The 18,278-nt window shown below is 41.9% G+C and overlaps 2 protein-coding genes across 2 annotated transcripts in view; one reads left to right on the top strand and one right to left on the bottom strand.

Moving 5' to 3' along the window:
• The window catches only part of GABRA5 (gamma-aminobutyric acid type A receptor subunit alpha5), a 425,627-nt gene that overhangs the window by 174,085 nt on the left and 233,264 nt on the right, over window positions 1-18,278 (top strand). Inside the window, exon 5 of the mRNA XM_073664538.1 lies at window positions 8,518-8,738. Within this exon, the coding sequence (XP_073520639.1) occupies window positions 8,518-8,738 (221 nt within the window). The remainder of the gene's footprint in view (window positions 1-8,517; window positions 8,739-18,278) is intronic.
• LOC141242243 (uncharacterized) lies at window positions 14,396-18,216 on the bottom strand. The gene is made up of 5 exons (XM_073668842.1): window positions 18,120-18,216; window positions 17,789-18,003; window positions 17,062-17,387; window positions 14,876-15,039; window positions 14,396-14,432 (listed from the first exon to the last, which is right to left on the bottom strand). Exons 2-5 carry the CDS (start codon window positions 17,982-17,984, stop codon window positions 14,396-14,398), a joined length of 723 nt encoding a protein of 240 aa, XP_073524943.1. The 5' UTR covers window positions 17,985-18,003; window positions 18,120-18,216.

The raw sequence follows: 18,278 nt of genomic DNA, 5'->3' as shown, positions 1-18,278 counted from the left end.
ATGTACAGCTCTCATGCTCTCTTCACAATGTTAAACCACAGAGATCCATTAACTCCCACCATGCAACACAAGAGAAGCTTTCATAAATTACTCAACCATCTGTTAACTCTCTCTATTCTCCTTCTCCTAGTTGCAATAGATATCTCTGCTAATCCAAGCCCCTCTTGTAATAATAAGGCTAACTCTTTCCCTGCTACACTCAGAAACCCTGATAATCTCATTAATATTCATTACATGCCTTCTGTCTCTTTTAATTGTGCCCTTTGGAATGCACGGTCAGAGTGTAACAAACTCTCGAACATTCATCATTTTTTCCTTTCAAATTCCCTTAATCTTCTGGCTCTTACAGAAACTTGGATCCAGCAGTCAGACACCACCTCCGCTGCTGCTCTCTGATATGGAGGCCTTCATTTTTCTCATACCCCGAGACGTGACAACAGATCAGGTGTAGGTGTTAGTCTGCTCCTTTCAACAAAATATAGTTTTGAGGTCATCCCCCCAGCATCCTCCCTTATCTGCCCTTTTTTTGTGGTCCACACTGTCAGACTCTACCAGCCCTTCTCCCTGCGACTGGTGGTTGTGTATCGCCCTCCAGGCCCCTCCCATCAGTTCCTGGATCACTTTTCCACCTGGCTTCTAAACTTTCTATCCTGTAACATCCCCTTCTCATCATGGTGGACTTTAACATCCCCATTGGTGCTCCCCTCTCCCCACCTGCCTCCCACCTTTCATAGCTAACTTCCTCCTTCAGTGTTAGAACCCTCCTGTTTGTTTTTGTCCATCATGTGTTTTGCGGTCACATGACCACCTGCCTTTATATTCCAGCTCCGCCCTTCTGGCTGTGCTGGACTTCAGTGTTGTTGACTGTTTTTCTAGCCACGTGCTTCGGTGCCTATCAGTTCGCTTGGTCCTTCTGGGACCTCTAGTACCTTTTTGTCTGTTTGTATTTTTGTGTTCTGCAACAACTTCTCTGTTTAGGAGGAGTCCCATTTTTGTTCCAGTCCTTAGTTCTTTTAGAGACCCCTCTCCTTATGCTATAGGTCTTCGTTCAGACTAGCCGAGGACTAAGGCGGGTCTGTTCGCTAGGAACAGGCAACCCGCTACATCGTAGGGATTCAGCTTAGTCTTACTGTAGGGACAGCTTTCCCCTATCTTTCCTTAGTACATGTTGCAGATCATAACAGTAAGTCCAGCCCAAAAAACTAAAAGGAAAGAAATTCGGGGATCAGTATGGTTTCCATCCAGGATTTGGCTCAACGCTTGCAGGGATTGTCTCTGAAGGTGGCCGAGCTCCAGAAACACGTGAGTAGCTGTTCTGGAGCGCATTTTGTGGAACCCAAGGTAGGACTGCCTGATATTTTTTATGGTAAACAGCAAGATTTTTTTTCTTTTAAAAATGCTTGTTTGTTATATTTTCGTTTGAGACCTAGGTTCTCTGAGAATGAATCACAGTGCATTGGTTTTAATATGTCACTTTTGCGCAAAGAACCACAGAGGTGGGCCTTTTCTCTCCAACCTAATGATCCATGCTTAAAGTCTGTAGAAGAATTTTTTTCGGCTATGGGTCTATTATATAACGATCCTGATCAAATCTCATCTGCTGAGGCAGAACTCAGGCATTTGAAGCAGGGGTCAGGTGATGTTGAAAATTATTGCACACACTTTAGAAGATGGGCTTCAGAAGTCAAATGGAATGATCCTGCTCTGAAATATCTATTTCTTGCTGGTGTGAGTGAAAGGGTTAAGGATTTGCTAATTGGATTCCCTGCACCTGAGACTCTGCAGGATGCCATGCAATTAGCTGTTCCTGTGGACAGGAGGCTGAGATTTAGACAGAATGAGGTAAAGACTCCTGTAATGCCAGGTCCTAGTCCCCAGAAAATCTGCTATGATGGCGGAGAACCGATGGAGGCTGGGGCGAAGTCGCTCTCCTTTCAGGAAAGAGACCGGAGGTTCGCCGAGGGATTGTGTCTTTATTGTGGTAAAGCTGACCATTTGATAAAGAATTGTGAGCTTCATTTAAGTAAAGAAAAAAAAGAGGTCAGGTACGCCCGTATAGCTTGTTTACGCTCTGCAGGAGTATTTCTTTCAGGGAGTACTACTTTGCAGGAAAATTTGATTGAATTTCAGGTATTTGTGGATTGTGGTTCAAAACTTAATGTGATTGATAAAGGTTTTTTGGAAAAACTTAAATTGAGATCCAAACCTTTGTCATCACCTACTTCTGTGATTGCAATTGATACCACTCCCTTGAAATGTATTACTCACAAGGTTGCTGCATTTCCCCTCACTATCAATGGAGTTCACCAAGAAATTTTGGACTTGGTTGTATTAGATAATTTACCCTCTCCGGTCGTTCTAGGTTTGCCTTGGTTAAAATTGCACAATCCTTTACTGGACTGGTCTACTAATGTAATGATTAAGTCTTGGAGTCCAAAGTGCTATGATAAATGTTGTAATGGTCGCACTGCAGCTGTGGAAAAAGGGGAAATACCGGTACCTATTTAATATTTTTGGAGGGTTTTTTCGGAGAAGGAGTCGCAAGTTTTACCTCCTCATAGGGATTATGATTGCGCGATTGAGTTTGTTCCGGGAGCTACTCTTCACAAGAGTCACTTGTTTAATCTGACTATTCCTGAATGAAAGGCCTTGGAGGAGTAGATACAAACTAGCCTGGCTGCTGGTCACAATAGACTTTCTAAGTCGCCTGTGGCAGTTGGATTTTTCTTTGTTAAAAAAAAGGACGGGGGTTTACGTCCATGTCTGGATTTTCGTAAAATTAATAAGATTACCGTATGCAATTCCTACCCATTGTCGTTAATTCCTGACTTGTTTAACCAGTTGGTGGGGACCAAGTGGTTCTCTAAAATTGATCTCCGGGGGGCATACAATTTGTTACGAGTGAAGGAAGGTGATGAATGGAAAACTGCTGTTAACACTCCGGTAGGTCATTTTGAGAGTCTGGTGATGCCTTTTTGTCTTACCAATGCACCTGCATTTTTTCAGAACCTTATTAATGACATCCTGAGACCTTTGATTTGTAAGAATGTGGTTGTGTATTTGGATGACATTTTGATTTATTCACCAGATCTAGAGTCTCATTGGCAGAGTGTACGTGAAGATTTTCAGTTATTGAGTAATAATTCACTCTTTGCTAAGCTGGACAAATGTGAGTTTGTTGTGCAGAAAATTAGTTTTTTGGGCTACGTTGTCTCCAGAAAGGGCTTTGAGATGGACCCAGTGAAGGTTCAGGCTGTGCAGGAATGGCCTAGGCCTATTGGTTTGAAATCTATACAGAGATTTTGGAGTTTTACCAATTATTACAGGAAATTCATTAAGAATTTTTCTGTAATTGTTAAGCCTCTAACCGATCTCACCAGGACGGGTGCGAATACGGTCCAGTGGACTACTGAGGCCATTGAAGCGTTTAAGTATCTCAAAGAGAGGTTCAGTTCTGCCCCTGTCCTTATGCAGCCTGATGAGACCAAGCCTTTTTTCTGTTGAGGTCGATGCTTCATCGGTGGGGTCGGAGCAGCTTTGTCTCAGGAGAACATGGATGGAGTACATTTTTGTGCCTTCTTTTCGAAAAAATTTTGGAAACCGAACTGAATTATGATGTTGGAAATCAGGAGTTGCTGGCTATTAAACTCGCGTTTGAACATTGCCGTCATTTTTTGGAAGGCGCTAGATTTCCTATTCAGGTGTTCACAGATCATAAGAATTTGATCTATCTGGATGCGGCCAAGCGCTTGAATGCCATCAAGCTAGGTGGGCACTTTTTTTTTCTCGGTTTCATTTTTCTGTTACTTATATCCCTGGTACTAAGAATGTTAAAGCCGATGCTTTATCTCGCAGCTTCTCTCCTACGGTCGATGCCGAGGAGCAGGAGAGCATTTTACAGAAAGGAGTTGTGGTGGCGGCATTGGACTCCGTTTTGGAGAATGGGATTCTGAAAGCTCAAGATGATGCTCCATCTAACACTCCCCATGGGAGGTTGTTCGTGCCTAGAACCTTTAGGAGAGATTTGTTTGCGGAGTGTCATGAGTCTCGGTTGGCAGGTCATCCAGGAATTTCGGAGACTAAGAGACTTATCAGTCGCAGTTTTTGGTGGCCTGGATGGCAGAAGGAAGTCATCAAGTGGGTGCGTCAATGTACGGTGTGTGCTAGGTCAAAGGCATCACATACTCCTGCTGCGGGGTTGCTTTGCCCTCTGGAGGTTCCTAGCACGCCTTGGACGCATCTCACAATGGATTTTATTACTGATCTTCCTGTGTCCGAGGTTTTTACTGTCATCTGGGTGGTCATGGACCATTTTAGTAAGATGTGTCATTTGGTTCCGTTCATTAAGTTGCCCTGCGCTAAGACACTCGCTAAAGTGTTTGTTAAGGAGATTGTCAAGCTTCATGGCGTTCCCATGGATATTGTTTCTGATAGAGGACCTCAGTTTGTGGCTCGCTTTTGGGGTCCTTTTTGTGACAGGTTGGGAGTCCATTTGTCATTTTCATCTGGGTATCATCCTGAGTCTAATGGACAGACTGAAAGAAAGAACCAGGATGTTGAACAGTTTTTGCGTTGTTTTGTGGTGGACAATGAAGAGGTGTGGTCTGAGTTTCTGCCTCTTGCAGAATTTGCTCTTAACAATCATACATCATCCTCTGCTGGGTGTTCTCCCTTTTTTGTTGTACTGGGAGACATCCGTCTTTTGGTTCATTCTCCAAATTGGGGTCGGCGGTGCCGGAGGAGGAGAATTTTTCCGGTGATTTGGAGGGAGTTTGGACTAATGTACGTTGCAACCTTCAAGAGGCTAACAAGAAGTCCAAGAAGTATTTTGACAGGAAACGTAAGGAGGTTTTGTTTACTGTGGGTGACATGGTTTGGTTGTCCTCAAAGAACCTGCAGTTGAGGATTCCCTCTAAAAAACTGGGTCCTAAGTTTGTGGGTCCATTTAAAGTGCTTCAGGTTGTTAACCCATCTGCTGTTAGGTTGGATGTTCCTACTTCCTGGAAGATTAATCCTGTGTTTTATGTTTCCTTGTTGAAAAAGGCTGATGTATCTAATAGGGATTCCACTGTCGCAGTTCCTCCTGTGGTGGAAGACGGTGAATATGAAATTTCTCGTATCTTGAATTCTAGATGGCATAGGGGTAGATTACAGTATCTTGTCTCCTGGAAGGGTTTCGGTCCAGAAGATAACTCCTGGGTAAGGACGGATGATGTCTCTGCTCCTAGGCTTGTTGGAGCTTTCCACAGGAGGTTTCCGGATAAGCCTGGGCCTGGAGAATCTGGAGGATCCTCATAATTAGAGGGGGTACTGTTAGAACCCTCCTGTTTGTTTTTTCCATCCTGTGTTTTGCGGTCACATGACCACCTGCCTATATATTCCAGCTCCGCCCTTCTGACTGTGCTGGACTTCAGTGTTGTTGACTGTTTTTCTAGCCAGGTTCTTCGGTGCCTATCTCTGTCAGTTCGCTTGGTCCTTCTGGGACCTCTAGTACCTTTTTGTACCTTTTTGACTAAGGTGGGTCTGTTCGCTAGGAGCAGACAGCCCGCTACATCGTAGGGATTCAGCTTAGTCTTACTGTAGGGACAGCTTTCCCCTATCTTTCCTTAGTACATGTTGCAGATCATAACATTCAGCCTTTCATAGCGTACTGATTCGCATACACATGAAGATGAAAATATGCTGGACCTGGTCTTCTCCTGGCTATGCTCAGTGTATACGTGCCATTAACACCCAGAAACTTATGAAGAAATTGCAGTCATCTTTGGCCCCAATTTCCTCCCTCTCATATCCTGACTCTACACTGAAACATTATAATGAAACACTGCAAGTGCCCTGGATGAAGCTGCATCTCCTACACAAAGAACAACTCAGCACAGATGGCAACAACCCTGGCACACGCTGTAAACACGTTTTCTCCAGCAGTGCTCCAGATGCGCTGAACGTCTGTGGAGAAAATCCAATCTGGCCGAAGATTTCATCCATTATAAGTTTACGCTTAAAACATACAACTCCATCCTTCATCTCTCCAAAGAAGCCTATTTCAACACCTTCATCATCTCACTATTCAATAATCCTAAATGACTCCTTGACAATTTTCACTCTCTCCTCAATCCAAGAGTTGCAGGTCTCCACCCCGACCTCATCACTTATGATCTGGCCAATTATTTCAAAGAAAAAATGTACTATATTCGGCAGAAAATTTTCTCCCAATCTGCTAACATATGCATTCTCCTCCTTCCTGCACTGCATCTAGCTCACTTTCTGTCTTTGTATCAGTCACACAGGAAGAAGTGACCAGGCTCCTTGTATCTTCCCACCCTACTACTTATACCAGTGACCCTATTCCCTCACATCTCCTCCAGTCCCTTTCCCCGAACTTTCCCTTTCACCTAACTAAAATATTTTATTTCTCCCTCTCATCTGGTATCTTTTCCTCCTCATTTAAACACAGCAGCACACATCCATTACCATCCCTTGACCAGAACTGCGCTGCTAATTACATAAAGGTCTCTAATTTCCCCTTCTTCTCTAAACTTCTGAAATTCATGTTCCACTCCCATCTAATCCGCTATCTCTCAGAGAACTCTCTTCCTGACCCTTTACAATCTCGTTTCTGCTCTTTACACTCTACTGAAACTGCCCTCACTAAAGTCTCTAATGATCTACTAACAGCCAAATCCAATGGTCACTACTCCCTGCTGATTCTCGTGGATCTCTCTGCAGCATTCGACACTGTGGATCACCAGCTCCTCCTCATTATGCTCCATTCTATCAGGCTCAAGGACACTATTCTGTCCTGGTTCTCTGCCTACCTCTCTGACTGCTCATTCACTGTATCTTTTGCTTGCTCTTCTTCCTCTCCCCTTCCCCTTACGGTCGGGGTTCCTCAAAGTTCCGTCCTAGGCTCCCTCCTTTTCTCCTTGTACACCGCCCCTATTGGATGAACAATCTGTAGATTCGGATTTCAATACCATTTCTATGTTGATGACACCTAATTATGCACACCATCTCCTGTCATCAACTCTGCATTATTACAAAATACCACTGATTGTCTTTCTGCTGTCTCTAACATTATGTCCTCTCTCTATCTAAAACTGAATGAGTCAAAAACTGAATTAGTTGTGTGTCCTCCCTCCACTAACTTACCTATGACCGATATTGCCATTTCCGCTTGCGGTTTCACCATTACTTCCCAGCAACATGCCCGCTGTCTTGGTGTCATATTTGAGTCAGATCTTTCCTTCACTCCCCATTCCCACTCATGTCGCCTACACCTCAATAACATCTCTAGATTTTGACCTTTTCTTATCTTTGACTCAGCAAAACTCTTACTGTTGCTCTTATTCATTCTCATCTGGACTATTGCAACTTTCTACTAATCAGTCACCCTCTTACCAAACTCTCCCCTCTCCAATCCGTCCCGAATGCAGCAACCAGGACCATATTCCTTTCCAACTACTACATCAATGCCTCTATCCAGTGTCAGTCATTGCACTGGCTGCCCATTCGATACTGAGTTCAATATAAACTTACACTCTTACTCACAAAGCGTTCCACGGTTCAGCACCACCCTATATCTCCTCCTTTGTCTCAGTCTATCACCCTACCCGTTACCTCCATTCTGATAATGATTTAAAACTAAAATCCTCAATAGTTCGAACCTCCCATTCCTGTCTCCAAGACTTCTTGTGTGTTACGTCAATTCTTTGGAATGCACTACCCAGGACAAGTTGATTAATTCCAAATATCCACAGTTTTAAGTGTGGCCTAAAAACACATTTCTTTAGACTGGCCTGTCGCCTCACCTCACTTATCTAACTATCCCTGTTTTGTCCACACAATTTTCTTCAAAATCATGACCCTCATAGCATCTGTTCACACACCGTCAATGCACTTAATAGCTCTCTGTGTCTGTACTTGTACACATACTGGCAGCGTTATGTGCATACCCTATTCAGTATATTATGGCTGTATCGTACAATATAAGCAAATTTTATCATTTACCTTTCGTGTCGCCCCTATTTCCTCATAGATTGTAAGCTAGCGAGCAGGGCCATCACTCCTTTTGATATCTGAGCTATGTTTATTCTGTAATGTCTTTATTGTCTATACAAGTCCACCCCAAAAATTATAAAAGTTCTGCAGAATATGTTGGTGCTATTAAATGAAAATAATTATTATTATGACAATCTCTATTCACGGTTATAGAATATGTTTCTAACATAAAGCAACAGAGAAATAATAAACTCTGAGGGGTCTGTAGACTTCCTAATGATGCCTACTAAGCAGTCAGGTGACCCAGTTGGATCTGCACCTGGATAAATGGTCAGGATGCAGTCCAGCCATCACATGCACAAATATGTCCTCCCTGGTATCAAAGCTGAAATGGAGTGGATGTGCTCCCCTAGCCTTCAGTCTTATATAAGATACATAAGATACATCTTTTAATTAAATGTTAATGAGCTAACATTAAATACTTTTAAAAAAGTGACAACCTTTGACTTTATGTTTTAGGAGTATACCATTGATGTATTTTTCCGCCAGAGCTGGAAGGATGAAAGACTTAGCTTTCAAGGACCTATGCAGCGTCTTCCTCTGAACAACTTACTGGCCAGTAAAATTTGGACACCTGACACTTTTTTCCACAATGGTAAAAAGTCAATTGCTCACAACATAACAACCCCCAACAAACTACTGCGTCTCGAAGATGATGGCACATTGCTCTATACAATGAGGTAAGATGAACTACCAGTGCAGTTAAAGGGAATCTGTTAGTAGGATCAACCCTCCTAAGCCGGGCATGTAGGTCATAGGAAACTGAATAAAATGATACCCTGATATCTGCGACCTGATGTCTTATTCCTGAGAAATACACGTTTTTCTTATATGTAAATGAGCTGTTAATGGCTATGGGCTGGACACTGATCTGCATGAGAATCTGCCTCCAGAGCTTATTTTAAATAAAAGGGGCCATTACCAGTGTGGGACAAGTAACTAACACAGAACAGGAGAACTAAACTTTGTCTCATAAACATATTTGCTGCCATTCAACACTGTCCGCCTGTGAGGTGGAAGCTGAAGCACTGAGAGGACCCTGCAGATGTGTCAGTTATAATCACACACAGCTCTGCAGTAAGATCAGGAAAGTAAAATGGACATTATATATCACACTGGTAACGCCCCTTTTATACAAAATAATCTCTGGAGGCAGATTCTCACGCAAATCAGTGTCCTGCCCATAGATCTCAACAGCTCATTTACAAATAAGAAAAATGTGTATTTCTCTGGAATAGAAATTTGGATCACAGATATAAAGGTATAATTTTATTCAGCTTCTTGTGACCTGCATGCCCATATTGATGGTTTAGGTTGGTTGATCCTACTGACAGATTACCTTTAATGGCCTGTGAATTATGAATAGGGCTAATTACCCAATGCAAAAAAACATAGTCAATCGGTAATAAAACTGTATTGGGAATAGTAAGAACTAGATGTAATATAACTGATGGGACCAGGAATAAACACAAGATCTTAAAAGCAAAGTTTAAAAAAGTTAGTGCCCATGGTGAACATAGAAAAATTGATTTGGTGGACACAGATTATTTACAGAGAATTGGTAACCCTTAGTAAAGAAAGAAGGAGAATAGGTCAACTATATATAATATATATAAATACATATATATATATATATATATATATATATATATATATATATACAGTGCTGGCCAAAAGTATTGGCACCCCTGCAATTCTGTCAGATAATACTCAGTTTCTTCCTGAAAATGATTGCAATCACAAATTCTTTGGTATTATTCTCTTCATTTAATTTGCTTGCAAGGAAAGAACACAAAAGAGAATGAAGCAAAAATCAAATCATTGATCATTTCACACACGCGTGGGGAGCAGTGACTTCACTCTCCTTCATAACCGGCACACAGTGCAGCCGCGCTGCGGCTGCTGCCGGCTTTCTCCTGTGCCCGCTCATTAAAGGGCATGAATATTCATCCCCTCCCCACGCCCATGAATATTCATGCCCTTTAATAGTGTGCACAGGAGATAGCCGGCAGCAGCAGCAGCCGCAGCGCGGCTACACTGTATACCGCTATTAAGGAGCATGAATATTCAGTGCTCCCCACGCCCCATGGGCGTGGGGAGCACTGAATATTCATTTTCTTTAGCAGCGTGGACAATGTAGGCTGCAGTAGGCGGCTGCTGCCTACTGTGCTCCGCTCCTCCACCGCTACCGCTCCCCCCACACCCCACATATATATACACCCCCCCCAACATTCAGACTATAAGACGCACTCCCCATTTTCCTCCAAAATTTTGGAGGAAAAAAGTGCGTCCTATAGTCCAAAAAATACGGTATGTAATACCTCACAGCTCACAGTGCATGTCAGACCAAATGAAAATCACGAGCTCAAAGGAACTGCCCAAGGAGCTCAGGGACAGAATTGTGGCAAGGCACAGAACTGGCCAAGGTTACAAAAGAATTTCTGTATTACTCAAGGATCCTAAGAGCACAGAGGCCTCCATAATCCTTAAATGGAAGAAGTTTGGGACCACCAGAAGTCTTCCTAGACCTGGCCATCCAGCTGAACTGAACAATCGTGGGAGAAGAGCCTTGGTGAGAGAGGTAAAGAAGAACCCCAAGATCACTGTGGCTGAGCTCCAGAGATGCAGTAGAGAGATGGAAGAAAGTTCCACAAAGTCAAGTATCACTGCAGCCCTCCACATGTCAGGCCTTTATGGCAGAGTGGCCCAACGGAAGCCTCTCCTCACTGCAATACATATGAAAACCTGCATAGAGTTTGCTCAAAAACACATGAAGGACTCCCAGACTATGAGAAATAAGATTCTCTGGTCTGATGAGACGAAGGTAGAACCTTTTGGTGATAATTCTAAGCGGTATGTGTGGAGAAAACCAGGCACTGTTCATCACATGCCCAATACAATCCCAACAGTGAAACATGGTGGTGGCAGCATCATGCTATGGGGGTGTTTTTCTGCTGCATGGACAGGATAACTGGTTGCAATTGAAGGAAACATGAATGCGGCCAAGTACAGAGATATCCTGGATGAAAACCTCTTCCAGAGCGCTCTGGACCTCAGACTTGGCCGAGGGTTCACCTTCCAACAAGACAATGACCCTAAGTACACAACTAAAATAACAAAAGAGTGGCTTCAGAACAACTCTGTGACCATTCTTTACTAGCCCAACCAGAGCCCTGACCTAAAATCAATTGGGCATCTCTGGAGAGACCTGGAAATGGCTGTCCACCAACGTTCACCATCCAACCTGACGGAGCTGGAGAGGATCTGCAAGGAAGAATGGCAGAGAATCCCCAAATCCAGGTGTGAAAAACTTGTTGCATCATTCCCAAGAAGACTTATGGCTTTACTAGCTTAAAAGGCTGCTTCTACTCAATACTGAGCAAAGGGTCTGAATACTTATGACCATGTGATATTTCAGTTTTTCTTTTTTAATAAATTTGCAAAAATTTCTACATTTCTTTTTTTTTCTAGCCAAGATGGGGTGCAGAGTGTACTTTAATGAGAAAAAAATAACTTTTTAGAATTTACCAAATGGCTGCAATGAAACAATGAAAAATTTAAAGGGGTCTGAATACTTTCCGTACCCACTGTATGTATCATTGACTGCAGAGCAATGATCACACACTTTTTGGACTAGTCAGTCAGAAGCACGTGGCACCACAATATTAAATAGCAATTTTTGAGTGCAGGGAGATTTGCATAAAAAATGTATGTGTTAGGAATCAATATAAGGCTACGTGCACTACGTGCGTTTTTGGTGCGTTTTCTCTGCGCGAAAATGGGCCAAAAATGCTAGGTAATCCATGTGCCAGCTAATGCAATGACAATCCTGAAGTGCTGTGCACATGATCAAGAATTTTCCTGTCAGGATTGTCATTCCGTTTAAATCTGTAGCATGTCAATTCTTTGTGTGTTTCTGCAGCGTTTTTCACCCATTGACTTGAATTGAGTCAAATCCGCAGCAAAAACGCAGGTATAAAAATATTTGCGTATTTGCTGCGGATTCTTGCTGCGTATTTGACCTGACTGAATTCAAGTCAATGAGTCAGAAATGCAGCAAAAACGCACAAATAATTACCCACGGGAGACTACATCTCCCATCATCCTATGGCCACTCCCGCTGACAATAGTGGGAGCAGGCACGGCTGAGGAGAGAAGTAGTCTCCTCAGCTGGCGTCTATGTGCAGTGTAAAAAAAAAAAAAATTATGCTAAATTGATATTAAAATAAAAAAACACATTGACGTGAGAATTTTCTCACGCAACACAGATGCAGTTAGTGAGGTCACCAGAGCTCTCAGCTGATCTTCAGCTGATGAACTCAAGTGACCTCAGTCCCAGCAGCTCAGCGCTATACTCTGACTGGAGTGATTACACTCTTGTCAGTTTATAGAGTGCTGTCCTCTAGAACAGTCACAACAGTGATTGCTGGTGTGACTGCTGTAGATGTGACCCAGATCTTCATGGGACACTGTGGATTATGTCATCATGGCAGACAGGTGAGGGATATGGTTGTTTTTTATTTTTGGTTTCTCACAGGGGACAATGGCTTCAGCGGAATGGGCATTAGGTGAGTATATGGTGTTTTTTTTACCGTGTGTAATTTTATTTAAAATAAAAGACTTTATTCTGGCCGTGTCTTTATTTCAAAAACTTTACTAAAGGGTTAGTAATGATGCCTTCCATTACTAACTTGGGCTTGATGTCAGCTGCCAATACAAGGCTGACATGAACCCCAACCCTATTACCTCACTTTCCACCGCACCAGGGCAAGTGGGAAGAGTGGAGGCTAAGAGACAGATTTTGCACATCTTATGGATGCGCCAGTTCTTGGGCCGCTGAGAGCTGATATTATTAGCCTTGGAGGGGGCCAGGATCCATAGCCCCTTTCCTGGCTATTAATATCAGCCAGCAGCTGTCTGCCTAGCCTTAGCTGTTTATATTTTATATGGGGACCCTACATCAATTTTTTTCTGGAGTCCCCCTGTAATCTAGCCAGTAAAGGCTAAGCAAACAGCTGTGGGCTGTTATTAATAGCCAGGGAACATTTTTGGCTAATGGTCCCTTGTTTGGCTAGTAATATCAGCCCCCAGTGGTTGGCTTTCCATCTGCTGGTAATGATATTGACGAGGGAACCCACGCCCACGCCATTAATTTTAAACTATGTGCCCACGATCTGGACATAGCAGCGCTTTGGATGCAGCATATTCTATTGAACACAGGTAAATCCGCATGTGTTCACTGAACCATGCAAATTTACTGCATTCAAAACATTCTAGTGGTCAAATTTCTGTTGCAGAGACTAGCGACTCCGCAAGTGAATTTGACATGCTGCGGTCCTAAAAGACGCGCCGCATGTCAGTGTCAAAGGGTGATCTGCGGCCTCAGATGCTGTAACATCTGGCCACTGCGAGTTTGACACTTCATAAATACGCAGCGTCAAACCCGCAGCATTTCCTGATCATGGGCACATACTCAAACTCACCCGCCGCATGTCAATTTCTGTAGCGGAGACACTAGTCTCCACTGCTGATTTTGACCGATTGAAATGTCATTACATGCGGTGGATTCACATTTACTGACAAAACAAGTGCGGCATTAGAACACAGTGTTTTGGATGCAGCAAAAATACAGTGTGTCCAAAGCTTTGCTGATTGCTGATCGTGGGGACATAGCGGCTAACCAAACAACTGTGAGCTGTTATTAATAGCCAGGGAACATGTTGGCCTAATGACCCCTTCTTAGGCTAAAAATAGCAGCTCTCAGCTGCCCCACAAATGACATGAATGGGAATTAGGGCTAATGGGATTAGGGATTATGGGATTAGGTGTCGCTGACACCAAGCCCTTTGTTTAGTTATGAAGAGGCGTCAACCAGACACCCTCATTACTAAACCTATAAGTAAAGAGTTAAATAAACACACACACTGAGAGTAAAACGCTTTATTTGAAATACAACAGACACATTCATTAATCATTTAAATTAATCAATATACTCACCCCAGGTCTGGCAGTAATCCAAGGGTTATAGTGATGTCCCACGTTTCTTTTCTCAAATATCTTTATTTAGCTCTAAAAAGCGTTCATTGCTATTCAAAAACGCATCAAAAAAACGCATTAAAAAACACATAAAAAATGCATAAAAAAATCACCAAAATTGTAGCAAAACACGCGTTTTTGCCACAGCGATTTTGCTGCCAATACATGCAGAAACCTTGCAGAAATTTCTGCAATCAAATCCTGAACGTGCGCAGATAACCTAAGAGTTCACTCACGCTGCCGTATATTTTCTCATGCCAGAGAATTGGGCTGATTATGCTAATGAGACTAAGCTCAAACTCTAAGTGTTTGATCCAAGTGTCATCTTACTATCAGCGCTGTATACACAACAAACAAAAATACAGAGATTGTAATAAATCATCTCGGCCTTTTCTATGAAGAATTTGGTTGTCTCAGACATCAGCTACCCGCTACTGTAATTGTGTTTAGAACGTCCTTGCAGAGTCATATGCAGACCGACTCAGTGTTTTCAAACCATAGTAGTTAAATAACATATTTATTTTATTAGAGCTTTAATATTTCTTTTTTGTATTATTATTTTGATTACATTTTTCAAAGTAAGCAAAACATACACTTAACTACTATCTACTACAGTGATACATTTATCTAATACAGTGATACATTATACCTTTAATATTTATAAACAATATTTAACAAATTTGTATCTGTTGAGTATTATAGGGTACATTCTGTAGAATCCTTTTACTTTTTTTTTTTTTTTTATTTAGAATTTATGTTATTGCAATCCAACACTACTTACGTGAAATGCAATGTCAAATACAGAGAAACGAGCTGTAACTTCATGGCCAGTTTCTGAGTCTTCATCAATCTTCTATTATTTACCACTGATCTCCGCTTAATAGATGGCTTAGACAACAAAGAAATGTCCAGTGGACACTTTACAATTAGAACATTATTGTTAATCTAAGTCAATAGTAAAGACATTTACAATGCAGAAATGGCAATTACAAGGCAGTAAAATTAAAAAGATACATCCACAATAGCTTCCAAGGATGATCAACTGTTAAATGAGTTTCATAAAGGAAATGAAATGTACTGAAAAATTTGTGAGATTGCTACATAACAATGAACTTCATTCTGGATGCTCACAGTAATAAAGCCTTACACACTGGAAATGGCACCCAGACCATGCATCAGACGAGAAGTAGGTAAACAATTGTATTTACAGGAATATACATGCAATTTGTAAACAAAAAAAGTTCTACAACAAAAGACATATACAGTCATGGCCGAAAGTGTTGGAACTTGGCACCTTTAACACTAGGACTACTGGACTCGTGACCCCGCCTAGAACTACTGAAAGGAGTCATTTTGACTCCTTGCTTGTTTTCGTTTATTTTTAGAGTTTCATTTGTGGTTATTTATTAATAATTATATTTTTTGTAATGTATTATTATTGTGAGATCCAACAGTAATGCTTTTGATTGTTTTTTTTCTGCTTTTCTTATTTTTCTACAGAAAATAACAATAATTATAATAGACGTTTTTCAAACATTTTTTTTTATTCAAGTGCACACATATAAACAACAACTGAAGAACAAAAAGCAGAGAAAATGTAGGTGGAGGAGCATAAAAATAAAAATATGGCGCAGAATTCACCTTCTAAACATTTGGTGTTTCGCATTTTAGGCATTGCCTTTGATTTATGGCAGTACATTGCCCACACAAAGACTTACCACAAGTCTTACAATTTCCGACAGATCTATTTTTCTTGCACTTTTCTTTGATCTGGCAAAATTTTGTTTGAACCATCACTTCTGAGCATGTAGAAACTTGGGACGTGGAACCCTTTTCCCTATCTGTGACATAAGGACCACTCAACTCTCTCACAAGCGTTTGCAAAAATGCCTTGCGTGACATTTTTTGGTGGGTAATCTCCTTGAATATTATCCATGCATTTATACCCGCAAAGTCTAAGGCATTTTCAAATGCATGAACAGGCCATCTCCTTGTGCATGTTCGTGTGGTATATTTTCGTGCCATCTGATCCACTACATCTACTCCATATTTTGTTTCATTGTAAAACTTTACCGTTTCTGGAGTTTTTTTAGCGGAATCAGACGCAACAACAACATCTGGATGGACGGAACTCAAAATGACAACATTTTTGTTGGGCTTTCCTTGATATACTGTAAGTGTAAAATTGTCTTCATTTCTAAACACTTTAGTGTTGTACAATTCCTCTTTCATGGATTTTATTTCTTTAGGCACTTCTCGCCTTATCTTGTTCAGTGTTCCCACGATGGTTGTTCCTTTGCTTTTTAGCTGTTTAGCTAATTTTACTGAAGTAAAATAATTATCGGTTGTAACATTGCGACCTTTTTTCAAAAACGGGTCCAATAACTTCATTACCACATGGTCAGCTAAACGGTCCTCAGCACGGCGTGTGTCATCTTTGCCTAGATAAGGGAAGCCATTTGCCAGATATTTGCTCCTCTTATCAACAGCTAGCCAATATTTGTGGCCATATTTATCTGGTTTGGAAGGCATGTACTGCGTGAATGGACACCTAGTTTTGCTTGGGAAAAGTTGCTCAACCACCGTTATGTATGGGCCAGGTTTGTAACACGCAATACAATTTTCAATAAACCTGTCCCACACAGTAGAAAATAGAGCAAACTTGTCCGTTTGCAGTCTCTCCGATCGAGTAGATTTCTCATCAAATCTGAGAAACCTCATAATTTCAACAAAGCGGTCCCTAGACATTGTCGCTTTGCAAAACGGTATTCCCCAGTCATTACACCAAATACTGCTAATCGAGTGACGGTTCGTGCCAGATATTCCACGAGCATAGGATATCGCAATGAATGCATCTAGCTCCTCATCAGATAGAGTAAACTGTAAATTATTGTTCCTGCATGCTTCTGCAAGCGTACAGTTCTTTATATGTGTCAGTATATATGAATCAAAAAATAAACGCCATACGCTCAAAGGACTATCGATAATGATATTTCTTCTGGCGTATCCTGTAGGGCCAGGTGCTTCTCGAAGAATATTTTGGCTGTCACGCCTACCAGGCAAGTGTTCTCCAATTTCAACAGGTTTCCATTGAATACCATCCGCTGAAACTAGTATTCCTTCAGATTCGCCTTCTCTGGTGTTTGTTGTTGCATTACCTTCGCCGCCATCGTTATCTGTTGTTCTTTCATTTCTGGGACGTTTTGCTGATTTTTTCTGTCCACGACCAGGAGGATGGTCACGAGGCAACATAACTGCATGAGCCCGATCCCCAGTTGATGTGCTTGGAATATCTGTAAAAAAGTTGATGAATATTTAGAATTTTTGTTTTGTAATGGTCCGTGCACACTGGCTGGATTAGCGGCGGAATATCTGACCGGATATTCTCACCACAATCCGGCCCGTACCTGCCCGCTCAGGTACAGAGCGGAGTTTCATACCTGAAGCTCCGCTCCGAACCCCGGGCTGGAGCCGCTGTCTGGGACGGAGCCGTGCTCGCGCGTAAGCAAGCGCTGCTCTGTCCCTGACAGCGGCTCCAGCCCGGGGTTCGGAGCGGAGCTTCAGGCATGAGCGGGCAGGTACGGCCTGTATTGCGGCAAGAATATCCAGATGGCTATTCAGCCAGAATTCTGCTAGTGTGCACAGGCCCTAACTCAGTGTGTGGAAGAACAAATAAATACACATAACTACTTACCTTCTGGATTTGTTCCTTCTGAGTCTTCAGATTCACTTGATATGTTCTGAGGAATGAAATCTTCATCACTGTCAGAATCAAATACATGTTCCTGCAATTCGGATTCCAATTCATCCTCCGGTATGGATTGCAAAGTAGCCAGAATATCCTGAGGCTTTATCAAACGTCTTCTCTCCATATTCCTCACAAATTCCATAATTCTATATAGTTCCCTGCTGAAAAATAGAAATGAAATGAAAACTAAAAGAAATAATAACTGTTCTGCCACCTTCAAAAGTAGGTGGGCTGAATCAGTTGACAGACAGCTAAACTATTTCATAACAATTCATACCTGTATGAGTCTTCAGAGCTCGTATGTCTGCGTCTGTTCTCTTTGTCTCTTCAGCTGAACTGAAAGTAAAGTTACTATCCAGAATACTGTCTCCTGCTAGGACCTTAGAAAAACACCACCCTTCATTAGCATAAGATAAGAGCCTAGAGTAAACAAGCT

The sequence above is a fragment of the Phyllobates terribilis genome, unplaced genomic scaffold (assembly GCF_046119375.1).
Source record: "Phyllobates terribilis strain yellow unplaced genomic scaffold, ASM4611937v1 Scaffold_2__4_contigs__length_985480577, whole genome shotgun sequence".
Classification (NCBI taxonomy): Eukaryota; Metazoa; Chordata; class Amphibia; order Anura; family Dendrobatidae; genus Phyllobates; species Phyllobates terribilis.
Note: the sequence above shows the minus strand (reverse complement) of the source record. Positions and strands in the feature narration are given on the sequence as shown.

Coding starts and splice junctions, on each gene's coding strand:
- LOC141242243 (XM_073668842.1), bottom strand. CDS start 17,984: ATGGAATTTGTGAGGAATATGGAGAGAAGACGTTTGATAAAGCCTCAG. Junction 15,040..17,061: donor TTATCGATAGTCCTTTGAGC/GTATGGCGTTTA, acceptor CTATTGACTTAG/ATTAACAATAATGTTCTAAT. Junction 14,433..14,875: donor TATTTGACATTGCATTTCAC/GTAAGTAGTGTT, acceptor TTGTGTATACAG/CGCTGATAGTAAGATGACAC.